General features: G+C 34.4%; 1 protein-coding gene, 1 non-coding gene and 1 pseudogene across 2 annotated transcripts; 1 reads left to right on the forward strand and 2 right to left on the reverse strand.

The window, feature by feature from the left end:
• Positions 1 to 504: 504 nt before the first annotated feature.
• LOC145620206 (golgin candidate 5-like) lies at positions 505 to 13,717 on the reverse strand. The gene is made up of 20 exons (XM_081674836.1): positions 13,458 to 13,717; positions 13,119 to 13,324; positions 10,455 to 11,422; positions 10,276 to 10,347; positions 8,118 to 8,192; positions 6,942 to 7,056; positions 6,094 to 6,155; positions 5,952 to 5,999; positions 5,533 to 5,817; positions 5,356 to 5,415; positions 5,163 to 5,246; positions 4,993 to 5,058; positions 4,824 to 4,922; positions 4,507 to 4,725; positions 4,288 to 4,402; positions 3,989 to 4,209; positions 3,371 to 3,430; positions 3,175 to 3,288; positions 1,017 to 1,091; positions 505 to 923 (listed from the first exon to the last, which is right to left on the reverse strand). The coding sequence occupies exons 2-20, from the start codon at positions 13,261 to 13,263 to the stop codon at positions 888 to 890; spliced, it is 2,919 nt and encodes a 972-aa protein (XP_081530962.1). The 5' UTR covers positions 13,264 to 13,324; positions 13,458 to 13,717; the 3' UTR covers positions 505 to 887.
• Positions 13,718 to 15,505: 1,788 nt separating this feature from the next.
• Positions 15,506 to 15,579, forward strand: TRNAT-AGU (transfer RNA threonine (anticodon AGU)). The gene has a single exon. It is a non-coding gene; the product is annotated as a tRNA-Thr (tRNA).
• A 568-nt stretch (positions 15,580 to 16,147) lies between these two features.
• LOC145619903 (serpin-ZX pseudogene) lies at positions 16,148 to 18,273 on the reverse strand (annotated as a pseudogene).
• Positions 18,274 to 20,945: the final 2,672 nt, after the last annotated feature.

Genomic DNA, 20,945 nt, shown 5'->3' on the forward strand with positions numbered 1-20,945 from the left:
AATAGATAAAAAAATATAGAGTGGTGGATTAGTGGTGGTAGAAGTTGTGAATTGAGTGATTGGTAGACTAGCCAAAATTGACCGTAAAAAAGACGGAGAAACGCAGCCTTTATAGCAAAAGTGTCCGAGTAAAGGTGGAAATGAGCACAACCAATTCCTGTTTTTAATGAGACCTAACTAACCCCTGTTTAAATGGAGTAACACTCAACCAACCCAATCTTAAAGTCCTCAAGGCTGCTGGAGTGCCGGGCAGCATTTGAGAGAGACGCGAGAAGATTGGCAGAACCACAGAATAGTTGTTTCTGGTGAATCCGAGCAACGGATAAGAAGTAATCTCCATTCCGTATCAGTTTTATTATGGCACTTGTTAGTTCAGTAACTAAATCATTATAAGTTTATAGCCAAGGCAATACATATCTTCCTATAATAAATCAAAAGCAGATAAGGTTGATGTTCATGCAAGAACGAGGCAAAACAATCGATGACATATCTTACATGCTTCACTGAAAGAATGAAATTAAGTAATTAACCTTCCACTTGATGTGTGATGAAAATAATGAACATGTAACAAATTTGCATAATTAGATACAATTGAGTATTACCCCCCCAAAAAATATAAAGGCCAATCCTTATGGTATTCATGCTATACAATACAACACCCCAATTCTCACAAAATCTTTTCCAAATTAGTTGGAATTATGCTACAAGTGACTAGTATTGGATTCCTAAGGGTAACAGTTAGTATACATCAATACAGTTTCTAATCAAGCGAGGCCGTAGATTCTTCCTGAGACACTCAGATAAACTAAATGCTTGGACTTGCAGGAATTTGGCGAGTTGTGAGATTGATTCTACATTCTCATGGATACAGACACTGGTTGAAATGATCATGCAACACCCATTTGTGGACTTAACATCTGAATCTGTGTTACATATACAAGTATACATAGAGCATGAATTTGCAATAATTGTGAAGAAAGATGAAATGATCCACACAAACACCAGGCTGAGAGTACCTTGTTGACAAGTAAATTGACTTGTTCTCTGTACATTTCTTTCAAGTCCACGATATCAGCACGAAGTTCTTCCAGCTAAACAGCAAAAAACAGTTATAAGCACTTTCCTAAAATGTATTAAATGGAGAAAAATGACTTTGGGGGGGGGGGGGGGGGGGGGGGGGTAAGGGGGCAGAGTGGTATCTATCTGACATATGCAGAAGAGAGGATGGGCAGAAATCAAGCCAGAAGCTCAATTCCTACTTGAAACTGTAGTAGGCTGCTCAAAGTCAGGCCAACATAAATCATGCTGTTTCTAGCATTATTTTTCATTACAAAAGGCCCAGAATACTAGACTGTTCAATGCTCAGTCCTTGATGGTAGCTTCAGCATGATTGTCAAGTAGATCTCTAGGGATAGTAGTTTAGTAGTCTATAACAATACCACAATGCTATATACAACTTCAGTTACTTTACTACTCGTAAACTACAATTAGTAAGGTTAATTCTGATAGATAGCTAGAAGGTATTCTAGCAAAAGTAGCAATCTGTTTGAAAATTAATAAATAAATAATCTTCAAAGTTTAAACTGTATAACAGGCAATGGACTATAGAAAGTCAATTTTGATGCAGCAATAATATAAAACAAAAGTTGATAGACCTTTAAGTTTTTTTATTTTGATCAACCAAGGACAAAAATTTACTCATAGCATCAAACTGGTTTTGCAATTCTTTTATCAGCAAAATCTTAGCTAGTCCAGAGAGTGTGAATGTAGAAGAAATGTTACTGTCTACTTCATATTGTTTTACTTTCAAAGCTTTTGAATAAGGGCCTGTTCTCATTGACTGAACTGAACTGAAATGAAATGAATCTTTTATAAGAGAAGGAAATTAGGAGCTGAGCTGAACTAAGCTGAGCTGAACTGAATTTCAACGTATGAGAATAGGCCCTTATGACTTTTGTGAAAATTTTCAAATAGTGGTTTTGTTAACTCAAATTGCTAAAACTCTTTCATATCGATTTGATTCAAAGCTTTTGAATAAGATTTAAAGTTATTCTTGAACTATATTTTGGACTTTGTCATAAACAAAATTAATAGTTATAACATATAAATTGTATTTTGAAACTTTTACTAAAAGCCAAAATTTAACATTGTCAACAAATAGCATATTTGTAGCAAACTAATAAGCTTGTTTAGCAACACTAGGGCTTATTTGACAAGTGAATTTAAAACATGTTTGGTTAAATTAGAAGTTGGCAATTAGCCGGACACTTTTGTTTGTGCTCCCTCATTTATTTTCTTGTTCTAATCATTTTCAACTTTTTTCCATTCTTTTTTGTTTGAATCACTTTTTTTTATAATTATTTAGGCATACCTCATAATACCATCCCCCCCCCCCCCCCCCCCCCCCCAAAATCTTTTTATCCCATAATAATTATACCTTTCCTATTCCCACACACTTTCTCATATAAGCAACAATAAGATGTAAGGGGAGGAATTGCCCGAGAACAATTTAGATCTTGAAACATAAAATAAATAAATATTTTTTAAAAAAAAAGCCAAAAAAAAAAAAAAAAAAAACACCTTAATCCCTGAGATTAGTATCCAGAAAAACTGGCCCCTTTGAGACATAAAAATTTCATATAAACTGAGGATTGTAGTTTTTTGAGTGGAGGAGAAAAAAGTGTTACACCTTTAAGAAGCATTGTTCTAATTCCTAAAATTGACTCAGTGGAAACAAAATGTAATTGCTCAACTGAAACCAGAGTCACTGACCAAAATCCACTAGATCAATCTAAAAGATAGATACATTCTTTGGCAGGGAGCAAGTGTTCAGAATCCATGTTATATACTTTTACTAAAATGTTCTTGAACCAATTCTCTCCCCAACACATGTGGGGAGATAATTCATAAGGTCAAAAATTCAAGCTACAGCATACCTAAGTTCGCCAAATCCAGACTTAATGTCTTGGAATGAGCAGCCTGGTAAACTGGCTCAGTAAGACCTTTCCCAAACAGTTCATCACACCATGTACAATTACATTAAGGACGTTACATCAATGGAAAAAGAATCATTTTGATAATGATTGTGTCATTTAACTAGTAAAGGATAAAGCTAAATAACAATCACTACAGCACATATCTCCTTACTGCACTAAAGTAGCATAATTAACATACCTCCTCATCACGTTCACCCATCAGCTCTAGAGCGGCAGTATGTCTCCTTCTCAGAGACTCTAGCTCTGCCCGTATGCTGGGCAACATAGAAGCTTCACTCCGCAGTTTCTCACACTGCAAACAAAGCAGATAAAAAGTAAGCAAGACAATAACACATGAACCCATAATGTGTTTGTGGAAAAACAGTTGAACAAACCTGCTCAGTCATTTTAACTAGTTCTTCAGCAAGTGAGTCCCGTATAGATTCCAATGAAGCCTATAAGTACACAAAACTTAGAATTTAGATATCAGGGAAAACTATACACAAGGACTGGTGCAGCCATTAAGTTGTTTCACTCTAGTTGTTTCTACCTACCAATGTTGATTACCATTATTTGATCCATAAATTGGCAAATTGAGAATTCTTAATCATTAAAAAGTAAGAAGATCAAATATGCCACCACAGTGACGAGGGATTTTCTCTTCAAATTTCTAGATGGATAGGTCAAAAGTGATGCATGAGAAACAATTCATCATAATTTTTAACTCTTTAGGGATTCCAGCTTCAAATCACGAAGCTGTTGGGAACACGACTATTAGTAGAACTCAACACGCTATGAAGTGACCAAATTCTACCATTTATATTCTTGTGTTGATAACATCAATGGGATCCTGACCATGAGAACAGCAAATATTTCTTTAGTAGAGACTTTTTATATATTCAAATTCATACTCAAGTACCCAAGACAATAGCATGACTTTTTATCAATAAAAAAAACAATAGTATGAACTAAAAAAAGTTGGCTCTTGAAGTCAATACAGCATTAAAACATACCAGGCGAGACATATATGATGCAAGTTCTCCCTCCTTTTGTCGAAGGGCGGCTTCAAAGGCACTAGGTGTCATGCTCTTTAAGTAATAAGGACTCATGGTAGCCTCTCCAGAATTTCTCCGCTCTAGGAAAGAGGAGGAAGAGTCTAGAGAAGCTTGCAAGAAGAAGCTTTCTTCCATATTACCCACACTGCTGGCACTTGAAAGTTTACGTGTTAAGTTCCCTGTAGACGTAAATTATATTAGAAAAAATAATTAAAAAAAAATGGTCACTATTTTACGGGTAAGTAACAAATTGATACCATTTTCAAGTGTCGATTTGTTCTTCATTATTGGACTTTGATCTGACGCAGAAGAAGACTGTACATGAGCAGCCTTTTCCAAATCTAATCTAGCTGTCTTTTCCCGATCTAACTCCTATTATAATCCAGAAACAAATCAATACAATTAGATGTTTGAACAGCAACACTGAAAATGCAGTGAGAATACATGATAGATGATAATCATAACCAAATGCCAACCTGCTGTAGAAGTTCCCTGTGGGCAAGGGCTTCTTGCAACTCAATTTTGTATTTTCTCTTAAGTTCCTTGATCTCTTCTTCAAGCTGTTTTGCACGACCTTCATGAGTATCTGCTATTTCCTTTGCAGCAAGATATTCTTGCCGATTTTCAGCTGCTCTTTGTCTTTCTTTTTCAAGAGACTTATTAAGCTGTGTCTGCTCTGCTCTGAGGCATGAAATCTACAAAATGTAACAGTATAAGCTACCATTTTCTTTTTAAAATAAACAAAAGGCTATGCATTCCATTTTCTGTCTATACTAAGATATAGGAACTTTACCTGAGCTTCTAGAACATTGATCCGGGAAAGAGTTTGTGATAAACGCTCATTTATTGATCGCTCTCTTTCCTCCGCAGAAGCAGCTTTAGCTTCTGCTTCCTGTAAAAGAAGGCTCGTAAGAAATGCTTAATAACAGTTGTGTAGAGGTGTTTAGAAGATGAATAGAAACCTGAAGCCGAGACTGAAGAGTTCTCTCTACAGCTGCCCAAGCTTCAGCCTTACGAGCAGACGTCTCCTGCAACCAAAGAAGAATAAACATAATATTGGAAATCTTGTAAAGTTGTAAGCATATTTGCATCTTTCATTTTCCAAAAAGAATTTCTAATTAAGGGGAAAAACCTGCATAGCTTCAATTTGTCGCAGGAGAGGCCTAGTGGATTCAGGTAGTTGTGAAACAAGCTCCTCACACCGGCGCTCACTTTCCTAAGAAGCATCAAGAAAATAAGTAATATTATTAATAACTCAATTAGGCAGTCACCAGAATGCACTAGCACAAGTAAGGTAAGCTTAAAAAAACAAGACTATAACATACTTGGTATCGTTTCTGAAGGTCCTCAATATCTCTGCGTAACATGTCTTCCTTCGCAACTGCCTATATAATACAATAAGCAAAAACCAAACATATCATTTCAAACAGTACCTCATAGGAAAAGCAAAATAATATCAGCTTGCAGATAAATTTAAAACACACTGATGTTTAGAAAAGAACCTGCTGCTCCTGATTGCTTAATGTCTGTCTTAATTCCTCGAGCGCTTGGACAAGCATTGTTTCTCGTTCCTCGGCTTCCCTTAGACGTCCCTCCAACTCAGTCCGGGCTTCATTATTGGCCCGTGACTCTGCCAATGCTTCAGCCTCCTTTGCTGCATTTAAAGCATTTGTATAATATTCCTTTTGACCTGCAAGCTCTGCTTGGTGCTTTTCAATCGTTTCTTGGAGCAACTTCTCTGTTGCAGCCTTGTCTTTCTTCATACTCTCCACTTTATTCTCTTCAAGCTGCACAAATTCAAATAGAAACGCTTCATCATACAATAACAATGTTAAATTACTACATCTGATTCCACGGTGATTAAGAAAAGAAATTTACTGAACTCTAAACTCATTTGAATTGTAAACCACGATTCAATTACCTGTAACTTTGTAACCAATGCCTTCTTCTCTTCATCCAATTCTCTAATCTAGCTTCCATAAAAAACCAGGAAAAAAGCAAATTAGTACCCTACAATAATTGGTTAGCTTACATGAAAAATTAAAGGAGAACAGACTAAAAACCTGAGCCCTTAATTTTCTCATTTGAGCTTCTTGAGCAGCTTGCTTCTTTGAAAGCTCTTCCCCTATCATGGAATACAGGTAGATACAGATGAATACAGTAAATTGAATATGATCAGAGAGCTGATAATGCAACTCGCATGTATGGAGAGAAAATTAGATTCAAGGGAAAATTTTCCAAGGAGAAGCTCTTGAAAGGATCATTGTTAGTTGACATACAGTTGTTTATCAAGATCAAATGATATATTCAAATATAAAACTCATGTACATTCTTTGGGTATCCAACATAATTACCCTTTAAATAACTGTACTTATGATTAGATTGTTTCTGTATAATGCATTCTAGAATAAATATGGGCTCTTACTACACAAGAAGACACAGAAAGTTTCCCATTGTGCTTTGTTAGCATCAAATCCTTTCAAGACTCTTAGTGGACAAACAGCCATTAAATCAATTGTCACATATTCCAATTTACCTTTTCTCTTACCATTTGGTGTACACAAATATTAGAAATTTTGGTGACCTGATTTAGGCTTGATTTTCTACAATATGCAACTCAGTTTAACTAACTCACTCTCTTCACCGCTTTAATCTGAGGCTTCCAGCTTAAGTTTGGAAACATCAATATGATTAACAAGATTTTGAGCCAAGAAATCCCAGTGTTAAAGCTACTTGAAATTCCTGACTTTGTTAACATAACAAAGAAATCAATACAAGAGCCCTCATCAAAATTTCTCAAAGATGGTAAAAATTTTGCTGAGAAATTTGGACCGAAGCAATAAGACAAACCACAATGATATCATATTAGTACACGACCAAAGAGAAGAGTTTCTCATAATTCAGCTCTCACCCTCAGCCATGACTTGAGTTATAATTTCATCTTTTTCCTTCAAAAGAGCAGCAGCATCACTTCTCTTGTTCTGTTCTCGTCGTAATGTATCCCTTTCCTTGGTTAGAGCATAAACCTATAATCATGCACAGGAAGAAAAGATACAAGCAAAATTACTAACAAAATTGGAAGCCCAATAAAAAAATGTCTCTTGGTAAAGTAATTAGGACTACTTAGAGCTTAAAAGTCGGGAAACCTCAGTCAATAGTAATACAACCAAATGGGTAGTACCACTGTACCAGTCCGTTATAAGATCACAAGTACTAAATACAGTACAAAATAACCTAAATGCAGAAAAAATAAAAAATATGTAAATTAAAAAAGACAAAAATATCCTCTTCGAAATCAATTCCTCTGTTTCAATATTGACTCTTCACTCTTCCCCTAATCAGCCTAATGTAATCCTCCAAACCACTTCTACATTGACTTCATCTCTCAAACACTTTGGGTTGCTTAATCGATTAAATAAACAAAGTGTATTGATTGTTTCCAGTATTTGTCGTGACTACCAGTTAGAGTCTCGGAAAATTCATCCGGTAGGTAGCTTAGGTCCCCGGAACTTTTATCCGGTACGTAGCAAGAGGCCCTGGAAATTTCATCCGATACATAACTAAGAGGCCCGGAAATTTCATCCAGTAGGTAGATGCGGGTCTCGAAAAGATCGGTATTATAAAATTCATTCCCTTCCGTTAATCTCTTAGAGCAAATCTTCCATCAATCTCACAAATCAATATTAACACTGTATGAATGAAGGATGAAAGTGACTTAAAAAAAAATGAAAATGCGTACTGGAAAGTGGAAATCTGGAGGGATAATGATGATTGAAATAATTTTTGGGTTGGAACTCTTGAAAGGGTACAGTTAATTAAAAGGGTAAGATTGGAAATCTTATTTTTCATAACTATTTTTTTGTTCTGCATTTAGGTGATTTACTACCTGCATTTAGTACTGCCCTATAAGATAATAAACTCAGACAAATCAAAGACAAACCTAAACATTGATAAGCCAGAGCTAAAATATCTAACTATGTCAAAAGAAAAGTTCAGAAGTAATAAACTCATGGGCATTCAAAATAAAATTAAAAAAATAAATAAAACAGCAAACCCTGGAGTTTAGTTCATAATAGAATAACCATACCTTTCGTTCAAGAGTTGCAACCCTTTGGTGATATTCCTCACGCAAAGACTCAACTTCTGCATCATTGGATTTCCGCTGTCATAGATATTTACTGTTTTTAGATAAACTTAGCAGATACAGCAATAACATATCTTCAACTAAAAGGAGCCAGAAATTAGTAGTAAAAACAAAAATTCTCCCAAGGGAATAAGCCTCTTTGATCAAGCGAATACAGAAAATAGATAACTGCAACTTGTGTGATAAAGTTACATTATATGCTACAATCAATATAGTTGACACAAACACTTCAACCCTAGAAGATCTACAAAACTCGATCAAACCATGGTGAATAAACAATAGATCTACAGTTCCATAATATATATAAGCAATAGATCTACAATTCCTACAGCATCAGTGATTTAGTGAAGGGTTGCTGACATCTCCATTCAAAAATATAAGATAACTGATTCTTGGCAAAGTTCACACTTTATACTCGTATTTTACCGACTTGTCATGAAAAGGATTTAGAACACCATGGTACAGCCAAATTTCTTTACCACTCTCATCAATCGACTTTTCGTGTTAAATTTTATAAAATAGATTGTTGTTCATATACAAGATCATAAGTTCTAATTTTCTAAAATAATGATCAGTAGATATGAACAGAGCTGTGCTGAAAATCTTTTTAAGTGAACAATTAATTACTACATGGTAAAGTACAGGATGAAGAGCTAGTAAGGTATCAACACAGATAAAATTCATAGCAGCTAACTTTATCAGAAGTATTCTGCTGTCACTTTTTCGGTCATAAGTACTTAAGAAAAGGTTATTCTCTATGAATCTTCTTTTCCTCAAGCCTCTTAACTAAGTTACTTTTCACAAAATAATTATCAAATGTCAGCGGCCAAAGCCCCCTATTCTCCACTTCATGTAAGCCAGTTCATATATGTAGCATAGCAGATCATAATGCAACAACAAAGAATACTCAGTTTTACTGTTATCCTTACAAATTTAACACATCAAGATAAAGAGCTCTGTCTATGGATTAATAGGCCATCAAATTCCACAAACAAGCATTCATCTAAAGCTTAGAAGTAAAATAAGAAAATGATAACGGAATACTAACAAGCTGATTCAACATAAGAATCTCAGCACAAATTCCGTGTCAAATAATTTTAAACTTGACAGCTCATATATTCTAACAAATAAGAGTTATTCCTAGATTCCTTTTCTTTGACATCCAATGAACAACCTAAGAAACAAAAAATCCATTCACCAAATGCAGATTACTGATGCAAGGTATTAATGCGGCTATGTGATATATTGCTACAGACAGAGAACAAATAAAGCCAATGCGGCAGCCCAAGAGTCAGCCACTTTACTGAATCAACAGATGAAATCCACATTTATGTTCCTTTGGAGACTAATTTCACTTCTAAGAACACATAACCGTGGGAAAGGACCTAGGTTTTAGAGGCAATGTCAAAAAAAAAAAAAGTTAGATCCTGTTAATTCCTATTGCTGTAAGTATTGATCTCCAAATACCAACACAAATATGAAATCTCATCTCTCCACTATGCTAGGTTATCAACTTCCCTGATAGTCCTCTCAAGCCTCTATACATCAAACCAAAGCACGAGCAAGTGACAAAGGGCGACCAAGCCTAAATAGATCAGGAGGAACCTCGTCCCTCTTTTCGAAAATCTTTTTCAATTTAGGATGTATCAAGGGAAGTAAGTTCTCCTTAAACTAACAAGTCTTTTTGAAATACACCAGGCAACAAAAACCTAGAAGGATGCATTGAAGATTTTTTCCCTACGAATCCCCAAAAAGGAAGAAAAGTACTTAAAAATAAACAACCAGCCAATGAAGAAACCTAGAACATAACTACTTGGCGCTTGTTTAACTGAGGGAGAGTAATTAAGGTAGAAATGAAAAGGAAGCCTTGGAATGTCAATGGAACACAAATGAAGTAAACAAAATATGAAAATAGTAGCATTTTCCATCTCTCTGACAAAATAAATTAGACGTATTTCAAAACTTTATTTTGAGTTCTCTTCTCCTAGACCCCAGAGCTATATTTTCAGTTTTCTTTTTCCAGATCCCAGAGCTGCTCTTGGGTACAGAAAACTGAGGCATATATGAGCAAAAAGGAGCAGTAACATAGATAGAAGCTCACCCTTAAATCTTCCAAGACAGATTTTAGCTGTTCATTTTCACCCATTAACCTCGCAATTTCATCGGCTTTAGTCTGGAAAACAGTAAAATGAGAATTTGGTGAGTTTACAATCAGTTTATAAGACTATGAACAATTAAAGTGTCCAATACTCTCCACAAAATGACAGATATAAGACATACTTGAGCCTGTCGAGCAGCTCCCTGCAATGCAGCTTCCATCATTTTCATGTCCTTCTTCACCTTTTCTAGCTCAAGGACAGCATCAGCAGAGTCAGACACATTGGCCACTGAGACAGGTATATCAACCTTAGCACTTTCATCTTCTTTGAATTGCTTTGACTCTTCAATAGTTGTATCATGTGAATCACTTTCCTCAGTAGCTTGACCAGAAACAATTCCCTGGATCGCATTACTTGGAAGTTCAGCAGATGTGCTATCATTGACTGATTCAGTAGGACTTTCAGATTCAGCAATGCCAATATTATCATCAGTTTGCAAGTGCTCAATCAGATTTCCAGTATCAATTGACACTTCCTCTTGTTTAGGGATATCTCTGTCCACAGCGAGCTCTTGCCTGCTTTCTTTTGCCTCTACACCATCACTAGCTTCCCTAGTAATTACATTATTAATAGGTAGTTGTTGCACTTGATCAGCTAGATTACTTTCTGCTAATTCTGAATGTTCTGGGGATACTCCCTCAGCTAACCCTTCCTCATCAAGCTGTTTGTTAGAATCCATTATCCCAGCATCCTGGATTGTTGATTTAGGTGAGGTAGCAGGCTCCTGTGCATCCGATTTGACTTCATCAGAATCCTTTGGCAAAGTGACCACCTCATCTACAGCTTCAGATGCAACATTATCTTTTTGCTCTTTCACATCCCTCTCTTCATCAGCAAGAAACAACGGCTCTGAAGCAGGCTTAACATCTGTATCAGGTACATCATCTTTCTTCTCCTCAACTATAGAGGGATCCTGAGTGCTTACTGAAAGTTCTGGTGATCCATCTTTATTCTCTCCACTTGCCTCATCATACGGAACTTCACTGACATCAGCCTCATCTACATTTTCCTCTCCTCTATGACCCATAAATGCCATAACAGGATTGAATAGTGCATTTCTATTGCTAGAAGAAGATTGTTCTCCAGAAGCTGATACAAACAGTTAGCAGAAGACGTGTCAGCTGAGAACATCCCATTCTTGCTATAACACAATCATTTATGCACTGATAATCAATGACTCAATGTGCAGGCTGAAAGACAAGTTCTAAATCTTAACAAGTACACATCATGTTTTTTTTTTTTTAGGTGGAAAAGAAAACTAAAATAAAATAGAAAAGAAAAGACGCAGACAAAAAGCGAAGCAAAACAAAACAGAACAGAAAAGACAGAAAACTAGCAGACTACTAAGTCACACTTCCAGCTGTTTTCAGGCCCCATACGTGATCTAGTCCCCCCGCCCCCCAAAAAAAAATCCTCCAATAAATCGGCTCGAAGGTCCTCCGGGACTGCTCCAAAAATAGGTGGGATATTAATGTAGATCATGGACAGCACTGGCGAATGATATGAGTATAAGAAGTTTTGAGAGGAATAGGCTCCATCAAGTCACCAAGAAGGGGGCAACTATCTCCGAGTCAACTGTGAGTTAGACTCTATGTGTCTTGGGTGTCTATGGTGACCTCCATTCCAAGCTATAATAAGACCTCTAAGCATTCTAAGCAGTTCAACTTTAGTACATGAACATATCCCACACTTTACCGCAAACATTTCGAATAGCTCTTTTCTATACCTCTAAATCTCTAATAACACACCTAGCCCCTGCAGAACTTGGGTTTCCCCATTGGTATTCAATCGTATATATTGCCTCTTTCTAATGCTTTTCAAATGTCTCCAATTTTAGTCATAAACTCGTAATAAAGCTACCTTGATGTAAGGGTAGACTTACCTCTCTCTCAAATCATCTCTCATTTCTCCATTTCCTTAGCCACCAACATGTTACACATCATATTGTTACAATAAAGGAAATTCTGTTCTTTTTTTCTGTTGGCAGGGAGGTTACATTGGATTAAGGAATGATTCAGCTCAAACTACCACCTCCACTACTTCCATGTAGTCTACCACTGAGATATATCCCCCTGCCCATATCAAGATATAGATCTAAAAAAAATCCGTGGGAAAAGATCACGTAACACAACACCACTATTCTATAATTATTAAATCTAACAACTTAGAGATCAAGCCTTCACTTTACACTTTACAGATACAATAGAAACGAAGAAATTTAAAATCAATCGTAAAATGCTCCTATTGGAAATCAGGATGATAATGAAATAAAGACATAGCACATGCTTTCATCAATTGTCAAAAACTACTATCAGAAATCAAATTAACAACAGGTTTTGAGTCTTAGCTCATGCTTTCATAGAATCATAGAATCTAATAAGATATAACACATTGTTCAAGTACCGCCTACATAATGCCCCTCCCATTTGGCTCAGACAAATACCCTAATTTCCAAAATACAACTAACCCATGTACAATATCAACAATTCTTCTGTTCCAAACACACTCCCTCACTCAAAATTTCCCTTCATAAAGCAGCAATAATAATTTATCACTAAACCAATCGAACAACGAGCTGAAGACAGACTGTTAAACAGCTTAACCGGTCTGATCCCGCTATTCCCAGGATACCACATTATACCAAGTATCAATTGCATAACTAAGCATCTAATTACCACACAATTCCCACTATAATTCAACAAGAAACAAATCAAACAATAACAACACATCCAAATCAATAATTCAAAAAATACAAAATTTCGAAATTATAAAGAAGGTGAAATACCTTCATCTCCGGATTCAGGCTTATCTTCCAAACCAAGAGCACTATCAAAATTCTTCTCAATATTCTTGACACTCTCTTGAAGCTTATTCACAGCTCCAGAAAAATCCAAATTTCCCAACGACACACTTTTTCCCCACCAATCCATCTTCCTAACTTCGATTCGATCACAAAATTCGACAATTTAACATCAAATTCATCCCAAAACCCTAAAATCACAGCAAAAACGCAACAATCAAACATTATTTAACAATTAAATTATGCAAATGTGCAAATTAATTAATAAAATACAGAAAAAAGAAATCAAACAAAAATGAATTAATTAAGAGTGTGATTGAGAACCTGGAAATAATTGAGATCTAGGAAATCGGCAATAATGTTGCGGAAGATCTAGGAGAGAGAAAGAAGAAAGGTGAGACGTGAGAGCTCAGTTGTGAAGTCTGGAAAATACAACCATGATCAGATTGAGAAGGAAGGAAGATGATACGAGTACTATAATTAACACTCTGGAAATAATTTTGATTTTGGTGGATCCAACCCAATTTTTGTCACTCTTTACGCAGCAAAATCTGTTCGAATTTTTTTTTAAAATCAAAATAGTACCGGTTTGTTTGGGATCCCTATGATTTTATATTTTTTGGTTTTTTTAGTTATTAAAAGGTATATTATATGTGTCATATAATAAATCAAAAATTATTTTGACTTTTTAAAATCATGATAATTTTGAGAACGGACTACAGAAAAGAGGAAACACTTTTTTCTTATTTTCTATTTTTAGTTTTTGAAAAAAAAACAGAAAACTGAAAACAAAAAATGATGTCAAACAAGTTGCATTTTATATATATATATATATATATATACCCGGTAAAAAAATAAAAACTAGTTTATGCTCGTGTTATGCACAAGTTATTTAAATTATCTAGTGACTAGTATAGATATAGATAACTCTTATTCTATGTTGTTTATTGATTGTCAAAGTGGAAATATGACTGATTATACGAATTAGAATACATTTTATTGGGTGGGGTATTGAATTGGAAAGCTATTAATAATTCGATTATTTTAGCGAATTTTGATGTAGGTTGAGGGATGGGGTTTTGGAAAACTCTCTTCTATTTTTTGCTTTTATAAAGTGGATTCACTCGCAATTTAGATGGTGGAAGCGTATGCACAATGTTCGTTGTGATTCCGTTGAATACTAAGTCTAAAACCAAATAACATGAAAACTAACTACAATGAGCATAAGAGCTATAACAAAAATGTATGTCATTGGATTTTATGATCTTCATGTTCATTGGCTTTATGCATACTTGATTTTTCATCGAATGCATTGTGTACAATGTGCATGTATACGTCACCATCTAATTGAAATTTACTAATTGAATCACTATTGAGGTTAGCATTTGATGAGACACTCATACATGCATGTTGATTTAGTTTGAAATGATAAATGGAAATTCTCATCGATAGACTTGTAATAATGAATTTCGCTAAATGTAATTTTTTTTAATACGACTTCAAATGGCATGTGCAGCTTGTCATCTTTGTCGCGAGTAAGATGTGGTTAGCCTTGTTGCCTTCTTGTACACCTCGCATTCATTTGAATAACATTGCTTGCGATGACTCATAACAAAAATAACTCGATAACAACCATCATGTTCTTTTAGCGATATGTCATAATATACACAACACAATAATGAGCTTTTGCCTACAACAACTCATCTAAATTGGTGTCGGATCTCTTTAATTTTAACGATAATAAATGGCAGTTCATTATAATTGTTATACTTCAATACTTCATTTGTATATATGTTCAACTTCTATTAATGATTGTAATTTATGGCTATCTCTCACATTAGTCAATGTACGGTTGATCAAAAGATGAAATCAAATAGACACATATCTTAAACATACAAAATAATATGACATTTTTTTTTTAGGTTATTATTCAATTGGTCAATCCCTTAATCAACGAGACCGTAATAAGTTAAATGAGGCAAAAAAAAAGGGACAGATAGAATTTTTTTTTTTTTCCTTTTTTTCCAGAAGGAAGGGACAAATAGAATATAATTTAAGACAAGCATTTTTTTTTTTCCTATTTATTTGGTAATTAGTTTAAAGTCTTTAAACTTTGAAGTTTGCCGACAAATTGATGCATGGCATTAGACATCTTGCTCTTGATGTGGTAATGAGTGTTTTGCATAACCAATTGATTAATTATAGGTTTAGAGCATTAATTAATTTTCTTAGTTTTGGTCCAACCTTCGCCTCATTTATGGCACCGTATCAAACGTAGCTAACACAACTATTCTCACCTTTTTCATTCTTTATTCAAAACTCCAAAAGCATTTTCATAATATTTAAAGTAACTGGGCACATCTTAACAATCAGCTCTCGTAGCTCAGTTGGTTAGAGCACCCGTTTAGTAAGCGGGAGGTCTTGAGTTCGACTCTCAACGAGAGCATTTGTGGTTTTAATTTTTTTTACTGTACCATTTTGCAGACATATTCAGCTCTCTGCCTCTCTGTATACGATAACAGAGTCACACAATTACACTCACTTTTTTATTTTTCCTCTATACACATAGCATTGTTTTAATTAGGAGATTTTTTTTAACAATATTTCAATTTAATCATAACAATATATATATTGATCTATCATCTTAATTTCTTCGTGTATCATTTAAGGAAATATTTACAAGTGGAGAAACAAAATTCCATTTTCAACAAATCATATAATAAACTCCCCTAAAAATGAAAGTTGATAATCGTTACGTTGGTTAAACAGAGATATTACTTGCAAGCTAGTTCTTTAAATTTAAAATTCAATATGATAAAAAAATTAATCTCAAAACATATGCAACTAATATAAAGTTCAAACTACATACATAAAGTATAAATGATACTAGTAAATACACTACTTAAATTAAATTCGTTACCTCAAAATATATATAATGACCTTGGACCATTACTCGGACTAATAACGAACTAGTAGTAGATCAAAACCTTGCCCAACCTTGTATTATGCCTGCCTTAATCCAGTAAAGGATTATAAACCGTGCCCATGAAAAGTATTTTGCCAAAGTGGTCTTCCCTAATCATGAACAAGAAAGGATGATCAGCAATGAAATCCAAGGATGATGGACGACGACGACCACACATGGTCCGTAGCCTGGTGTAGCACGCTGCTTCAGTACCTGTCTCATTAGTTTCGATACGACAGTCTTGAACAATATCCAAAACATAAATCAAATCATTTAATTCCGATGGGAGATCAACAATCTTTGTAAGCTCCCCGGGATACTCAAAGGGTAGTGTTAGCCCTAATTCTTTCATTACACCCGAAAGCTCAATTGTGCTTTCGAATTTAAACTTTGGGAGTAAAAGGTTCCCTATATTGACGTTGGTGAGCTTGATTTGTTCATTATCAAACATGTTGTTGTTCAACTTGATGTTCTCCATAAGTTTAGGAAGACCACACGTGCTGTCGGGTAAAAATATGTACATAGAGAACCTTCTTTTTTCGTTTTCGTTACTCAAATATGGCATCTTGAGAACCTTGCAACCCTCATAGGAGCCGTACTCATACATGCAATTTGACTTTTTCATTAAGGGAACTTGCACGGTGTCTCCATTAAGGAGATGAAATTGACGATTTTGTGTCATGGATGAATTAAATTTCTTAGCCCATTTTCCTTTGAAATATAATGCATTGGCTAGAAACATTACAATGTTTTGGTTGAAAGTGTGATTCGAAGATAAAACTTTCGGAATGAATCCATTTGTTTGTTCCTTGACCCAGGAGTTCACATCCTTCACTACTTCGTGAGGCTTCACAAGAAATACATAGACAAAACTCATAATTATATAAGTGAGAAAATTTCCTCAAAAAAAAAAAAAAAAAAAAAAGGTGAGAAAATCATCTATGTATTATGAATGTCATTAATTAAATATGAAAACAAGGGTGGATGCTTACCTTGGCATGGAAATCCACAACCTTCGGTTGCACTTTGTAAATATTTTGAAGAAACTCTTCGTAAGAACTATTAAGAGAAAATTTCCTATCCAACCATACTCCATTTGCATAAGCAATTATCGGTCCACCAACACTAACGCCGCTTGATTTAACAACAGACGCCGATTTAGAGGCCATAGCAATGACTTCTTCCATGTTATTATAACCTAGAAGGCCAAGTAGTGTCTCCAAGGTTTTGCCTTTCGCACCGGCAACCAAGGCATTGAGGGTGGTGCTAATGGAGAAAGGAGAGCATACCATGTTTTTGTTAAATGTCGAGTTATTATTCAGAGCTTTTTTGGCCACTTCTAAACTGAAATCCATGTTATTATTCCCGAGGTTATTTGTCACCATGCCTTTGTCTTCTTGGCTTTGTGCTAAGGTGCCAAATCTCTAGCAAAAACAATGTAAACCCATAATATTTTGCTCAAGCTATATAAATATTAAAAAAATAAATAAAGGAATAAAATGTACATCTTCATAAATAAGAAATTATACTTCATTCTTAACTCATGCTACATTAATTCTTTTTTAAAAAAAAACAAACAAACAAAACAAACTATGTTAGAATTATTATTATTATTATTTTTAGAAAAAAAATTATGAAGGCATTAGGGCATATTATTAAAAGCCCAGTAAAAAAGACAAATCAATTGAATAAAAAGAGGTTGAGTACCAAAACCCTAAATTTTATTAGGGTTCATATTTCATAATACAAATTAAAGCAAAAACATCTTTAAGTTCCCAACTATAGTTAAATTTCTCCATGAAAACTTAAAAATATGCACCAATAACCTCACTAATTGATGAATCGACTTTACAATGATAGACACTACTAGTAGTATTATTAATTCAGATAAAAACGAACATGGGGCTTTATTATGTATATATCATTACTTCATAGTTCATATACAACTCCAAGATTAATGTTATTAATACTAACAAAATAGATTATTAAAATAAAAATACGAACTTTACACTCTAATTTGTTGTTTGATAAGGAAATTAATGGTGTGACGACTGACGAGGAACTTACATGAACATTGCATGATTCATGTTTTGAAATTCCTTTTCTTCTTGCGACAAATTTGGTGCCGGCAAACCCAAGAAGACCATTTGATTTTGTGAGTTGCAATCTCAGCATCTTTGATTTTTTTTTTTTTTTTAAGGTCGTTTTTTTTTTTTTACTCTGCTTTGGTCCTGGAAAATGAAAAATTCCCTTTAAACCCTATTTTATACGAGTAGGTAGTGTGACAAGATGAGTAGGTAGTAAAACAAATCAAATCAATCAATAATATATATAATACCCATCAAAAAAAATAATTATATATAATAAACGGACCAAAAATAACATGCGTTGTCTTTAAGTTTTTTTTTTACTTGCCAAAATATTTATAATCTTATAAAGAATATTTGTATAATATGATAAATATATTCTTTCTTATTTGGTCAACTAGTCTCTTCTGCATATTCATTGAAATATTATACTAGATCATTAATATTTATCTTTGCCAAATATATATTTATATATATATATATATATATATATATATATATATATATATATATATATATATATATATATATAATATATATATATATATATAATATAATATATTATATTATATTATATAATTTATAATATAATATATTTTAATAGCACATATCATCACGATATTATAGAAAATAACCTTAAAAGCATTAGATAAAAATTATGTCAAATATCACGCTCCAAATTAATTCTTCAATTTATATTGTTTTTTTTCCTTTGACATCAAGAAAACAAACAAACAAACACATTTCAAATTCTCTATTATATTTTTCGTTTTTTTGGTGTGTAGAGAGCCACAAAGCTGGAAAGGAGAATCGATCCAGAATTCTAGAATTCGGGAGGGAAGCTCTAACCACTTGAGCTTTCCCTCACTCTCACATTCTCTATAATATAACTTTGACAATTTTTGTTACTATGAGTTTACTATAATTCACCAGTTCACCACAAATCATGAACATACTTTAGAATTTATATTTTCTTTTGCTCATATTTTATAATTTAATTAATTCTAATTTAAAGATGGTAAAATCATTTTGATGGGGAATATATATATATATTTTGCATTCAGGCTGTTTATTAAATTATGTCACGCATATACATATATCAAGAAAAAATACATGTTACTGTAAAAAAAAAAAAAAAAAAAAAATAGATGGAAAAAGTGTAATTTAGAAAGGCATTAAACCCTTTTTTTTTTTTAAAAAAATAATAATTCCTTACACCATGTCCATATGATACGAGTATCATTGATTGCTTTTTAATTTGGGAAATTCCCAACGGTAACCTCCAATTTATGCTACGCACCAATAGTGACCCCAATTTTTTTGGATTATACGAAATGACACTAATAATCTTTTCTCTCCTAATCATGACATTAATGATGGTGTTTTAACAAAAATATTATTATTTAAGTTAACCATGGTTAACTTTTTCACCCCAAAAGTCAGACAAGAGGATTTAAAAACCCTCTCCTCTTTAATTTCACCAAACTCCTCCATTCTTGTCTTCTTCCTCCTTCATTTTACGCACCCACCATGGGAAGAGCTCGAGCAATCAAGCTTCGCCATTGCGACTGTTCATGTAAGCGATATTTGGATGTGCGTTTTTCTGACACTCGCTCCAATCCTGACAGGCCGTACTGCAAATGCAGCAATTGTCATTTTTTTGCGTGGGTTCCTGGAGAAAATATTGTGAGGGTCGTTGATGGGGTCAGTGATGAAGGTTGCTGTGATGGCTTTGGCAAGAAGATGATGAAGATCGCAATTAGGATGATCTTAATTTGGGTTTTCTGTACTTTAATTAAGTGATTGAAATTGTAAACCCTAGATTGTTAATTTGGGGGAAATTAGTTGAAATTAGGGTTTTGTTTAAGGGAATTGAGATGGTTGTAGTTATTTCTTAACAATCTAGGTAGTTAAATGATGTACTAATCATCCTTATTCAATAAAAATTAGAACTTTTTTACATCTAAATTGTGCTGTTGTTTTGCTATGTTATTGTACTTTATCATTGAGCTGTGATGTGTTATGGCAGGACACAATGTATACATAAAGCAAGAGTAATTGATGATTAACACAAGAGTAATTGATGATTAACACACAATGTCATACAAGTACTAGCAAAAGATGGCTTGTTCCCTTAAAAGATCATAAACACACTAACACAATTTCCCCAAAAAATAAGTCTCCCCCTAACCTGTCCTGTTTCCCCCTAAACTATCCAACAGTAGCTTATTCTACTACCCAAAAAAACAGGTGACAGAGCTATATACTTATGCTAATGACCCACATAAATCAACTGCCCATTTCAGGCTGGGTTGAGAACTTAATTCCACTTAGCTTCCTCATTTTTGGTGCAGGCTGTGAGTAGGACATGGCTGCCTTCCCTTTGTCTTTTGCAGCAGGTCCTTTCACTTTACTCTTTGCAGGAGCTGGAGCACCAGCAGGTGCTTTGCCTTGAGCCTGTCCAGAACTTGAAGCAACACCAGCCTGCTTCCCCTTACCCCTTTTTGAGGCAGCAGCAGCAGCTTGTTTTGCTGTGGGCCCTCCTTTGCATGTTAATAAGTTGTGCCCATAGCTTCCACAGTTGCTGCATTTGATGGTTTTGCTTCTCTTGCCCTTCCTCTCTTCATCTTCATCCCTTCTTCTTTCTCTACAAGGCCTGCCTACTCCTCTCTTCATTGTTGGAGCTTGAATTTTAGGCATGTCAAAGTCTGGCCATTGATCACTGTCAGGGATGGCCTTGATTCCACCAGCATATGCAGC

The sequence above is a fragment of the Chenopodium album genome, chromosome 27 (assembly GCF_948465745.1).
Source record: "Chenopodium album chromosome 27, dcCheAlbu1.1, whole genome shotgun sequence".
NCBI lineage: Eukaryota > Viridiplantae > Streptophyta > Magnoliopsida > Caryophyllales > Amaranthaceae > Chenopodium > Chenopodium album.

What these genes read in the sequence shown, in the direction of transcription:
- LOC145620206 (XM_081674836.1), bottom strand. Translation starts at nt 13,263, where the DNA reads ATGGATTGGTGGGGAAAAAGTGTGTCGTTGGGAAATTTGGATTTTTCT. An exon ending in AACTCAAGTCATGGCTGAGG is followed by an intron (nt 6,156 to 6,941) that starts GTGAGAGCTGAA and finishes ATTCCATGATAG; the next exon opens with GGGAAGAGCTTTCAAAGAAG. An exon ending in CATCATATATGTCTCGCCTG is followed by an intron (nt 3,431 to 3,988) that starts GTATGTTTTAAT and finishes GTGTACTTATAG; the next exon opens with GCTTCATTGGAATCTATACG.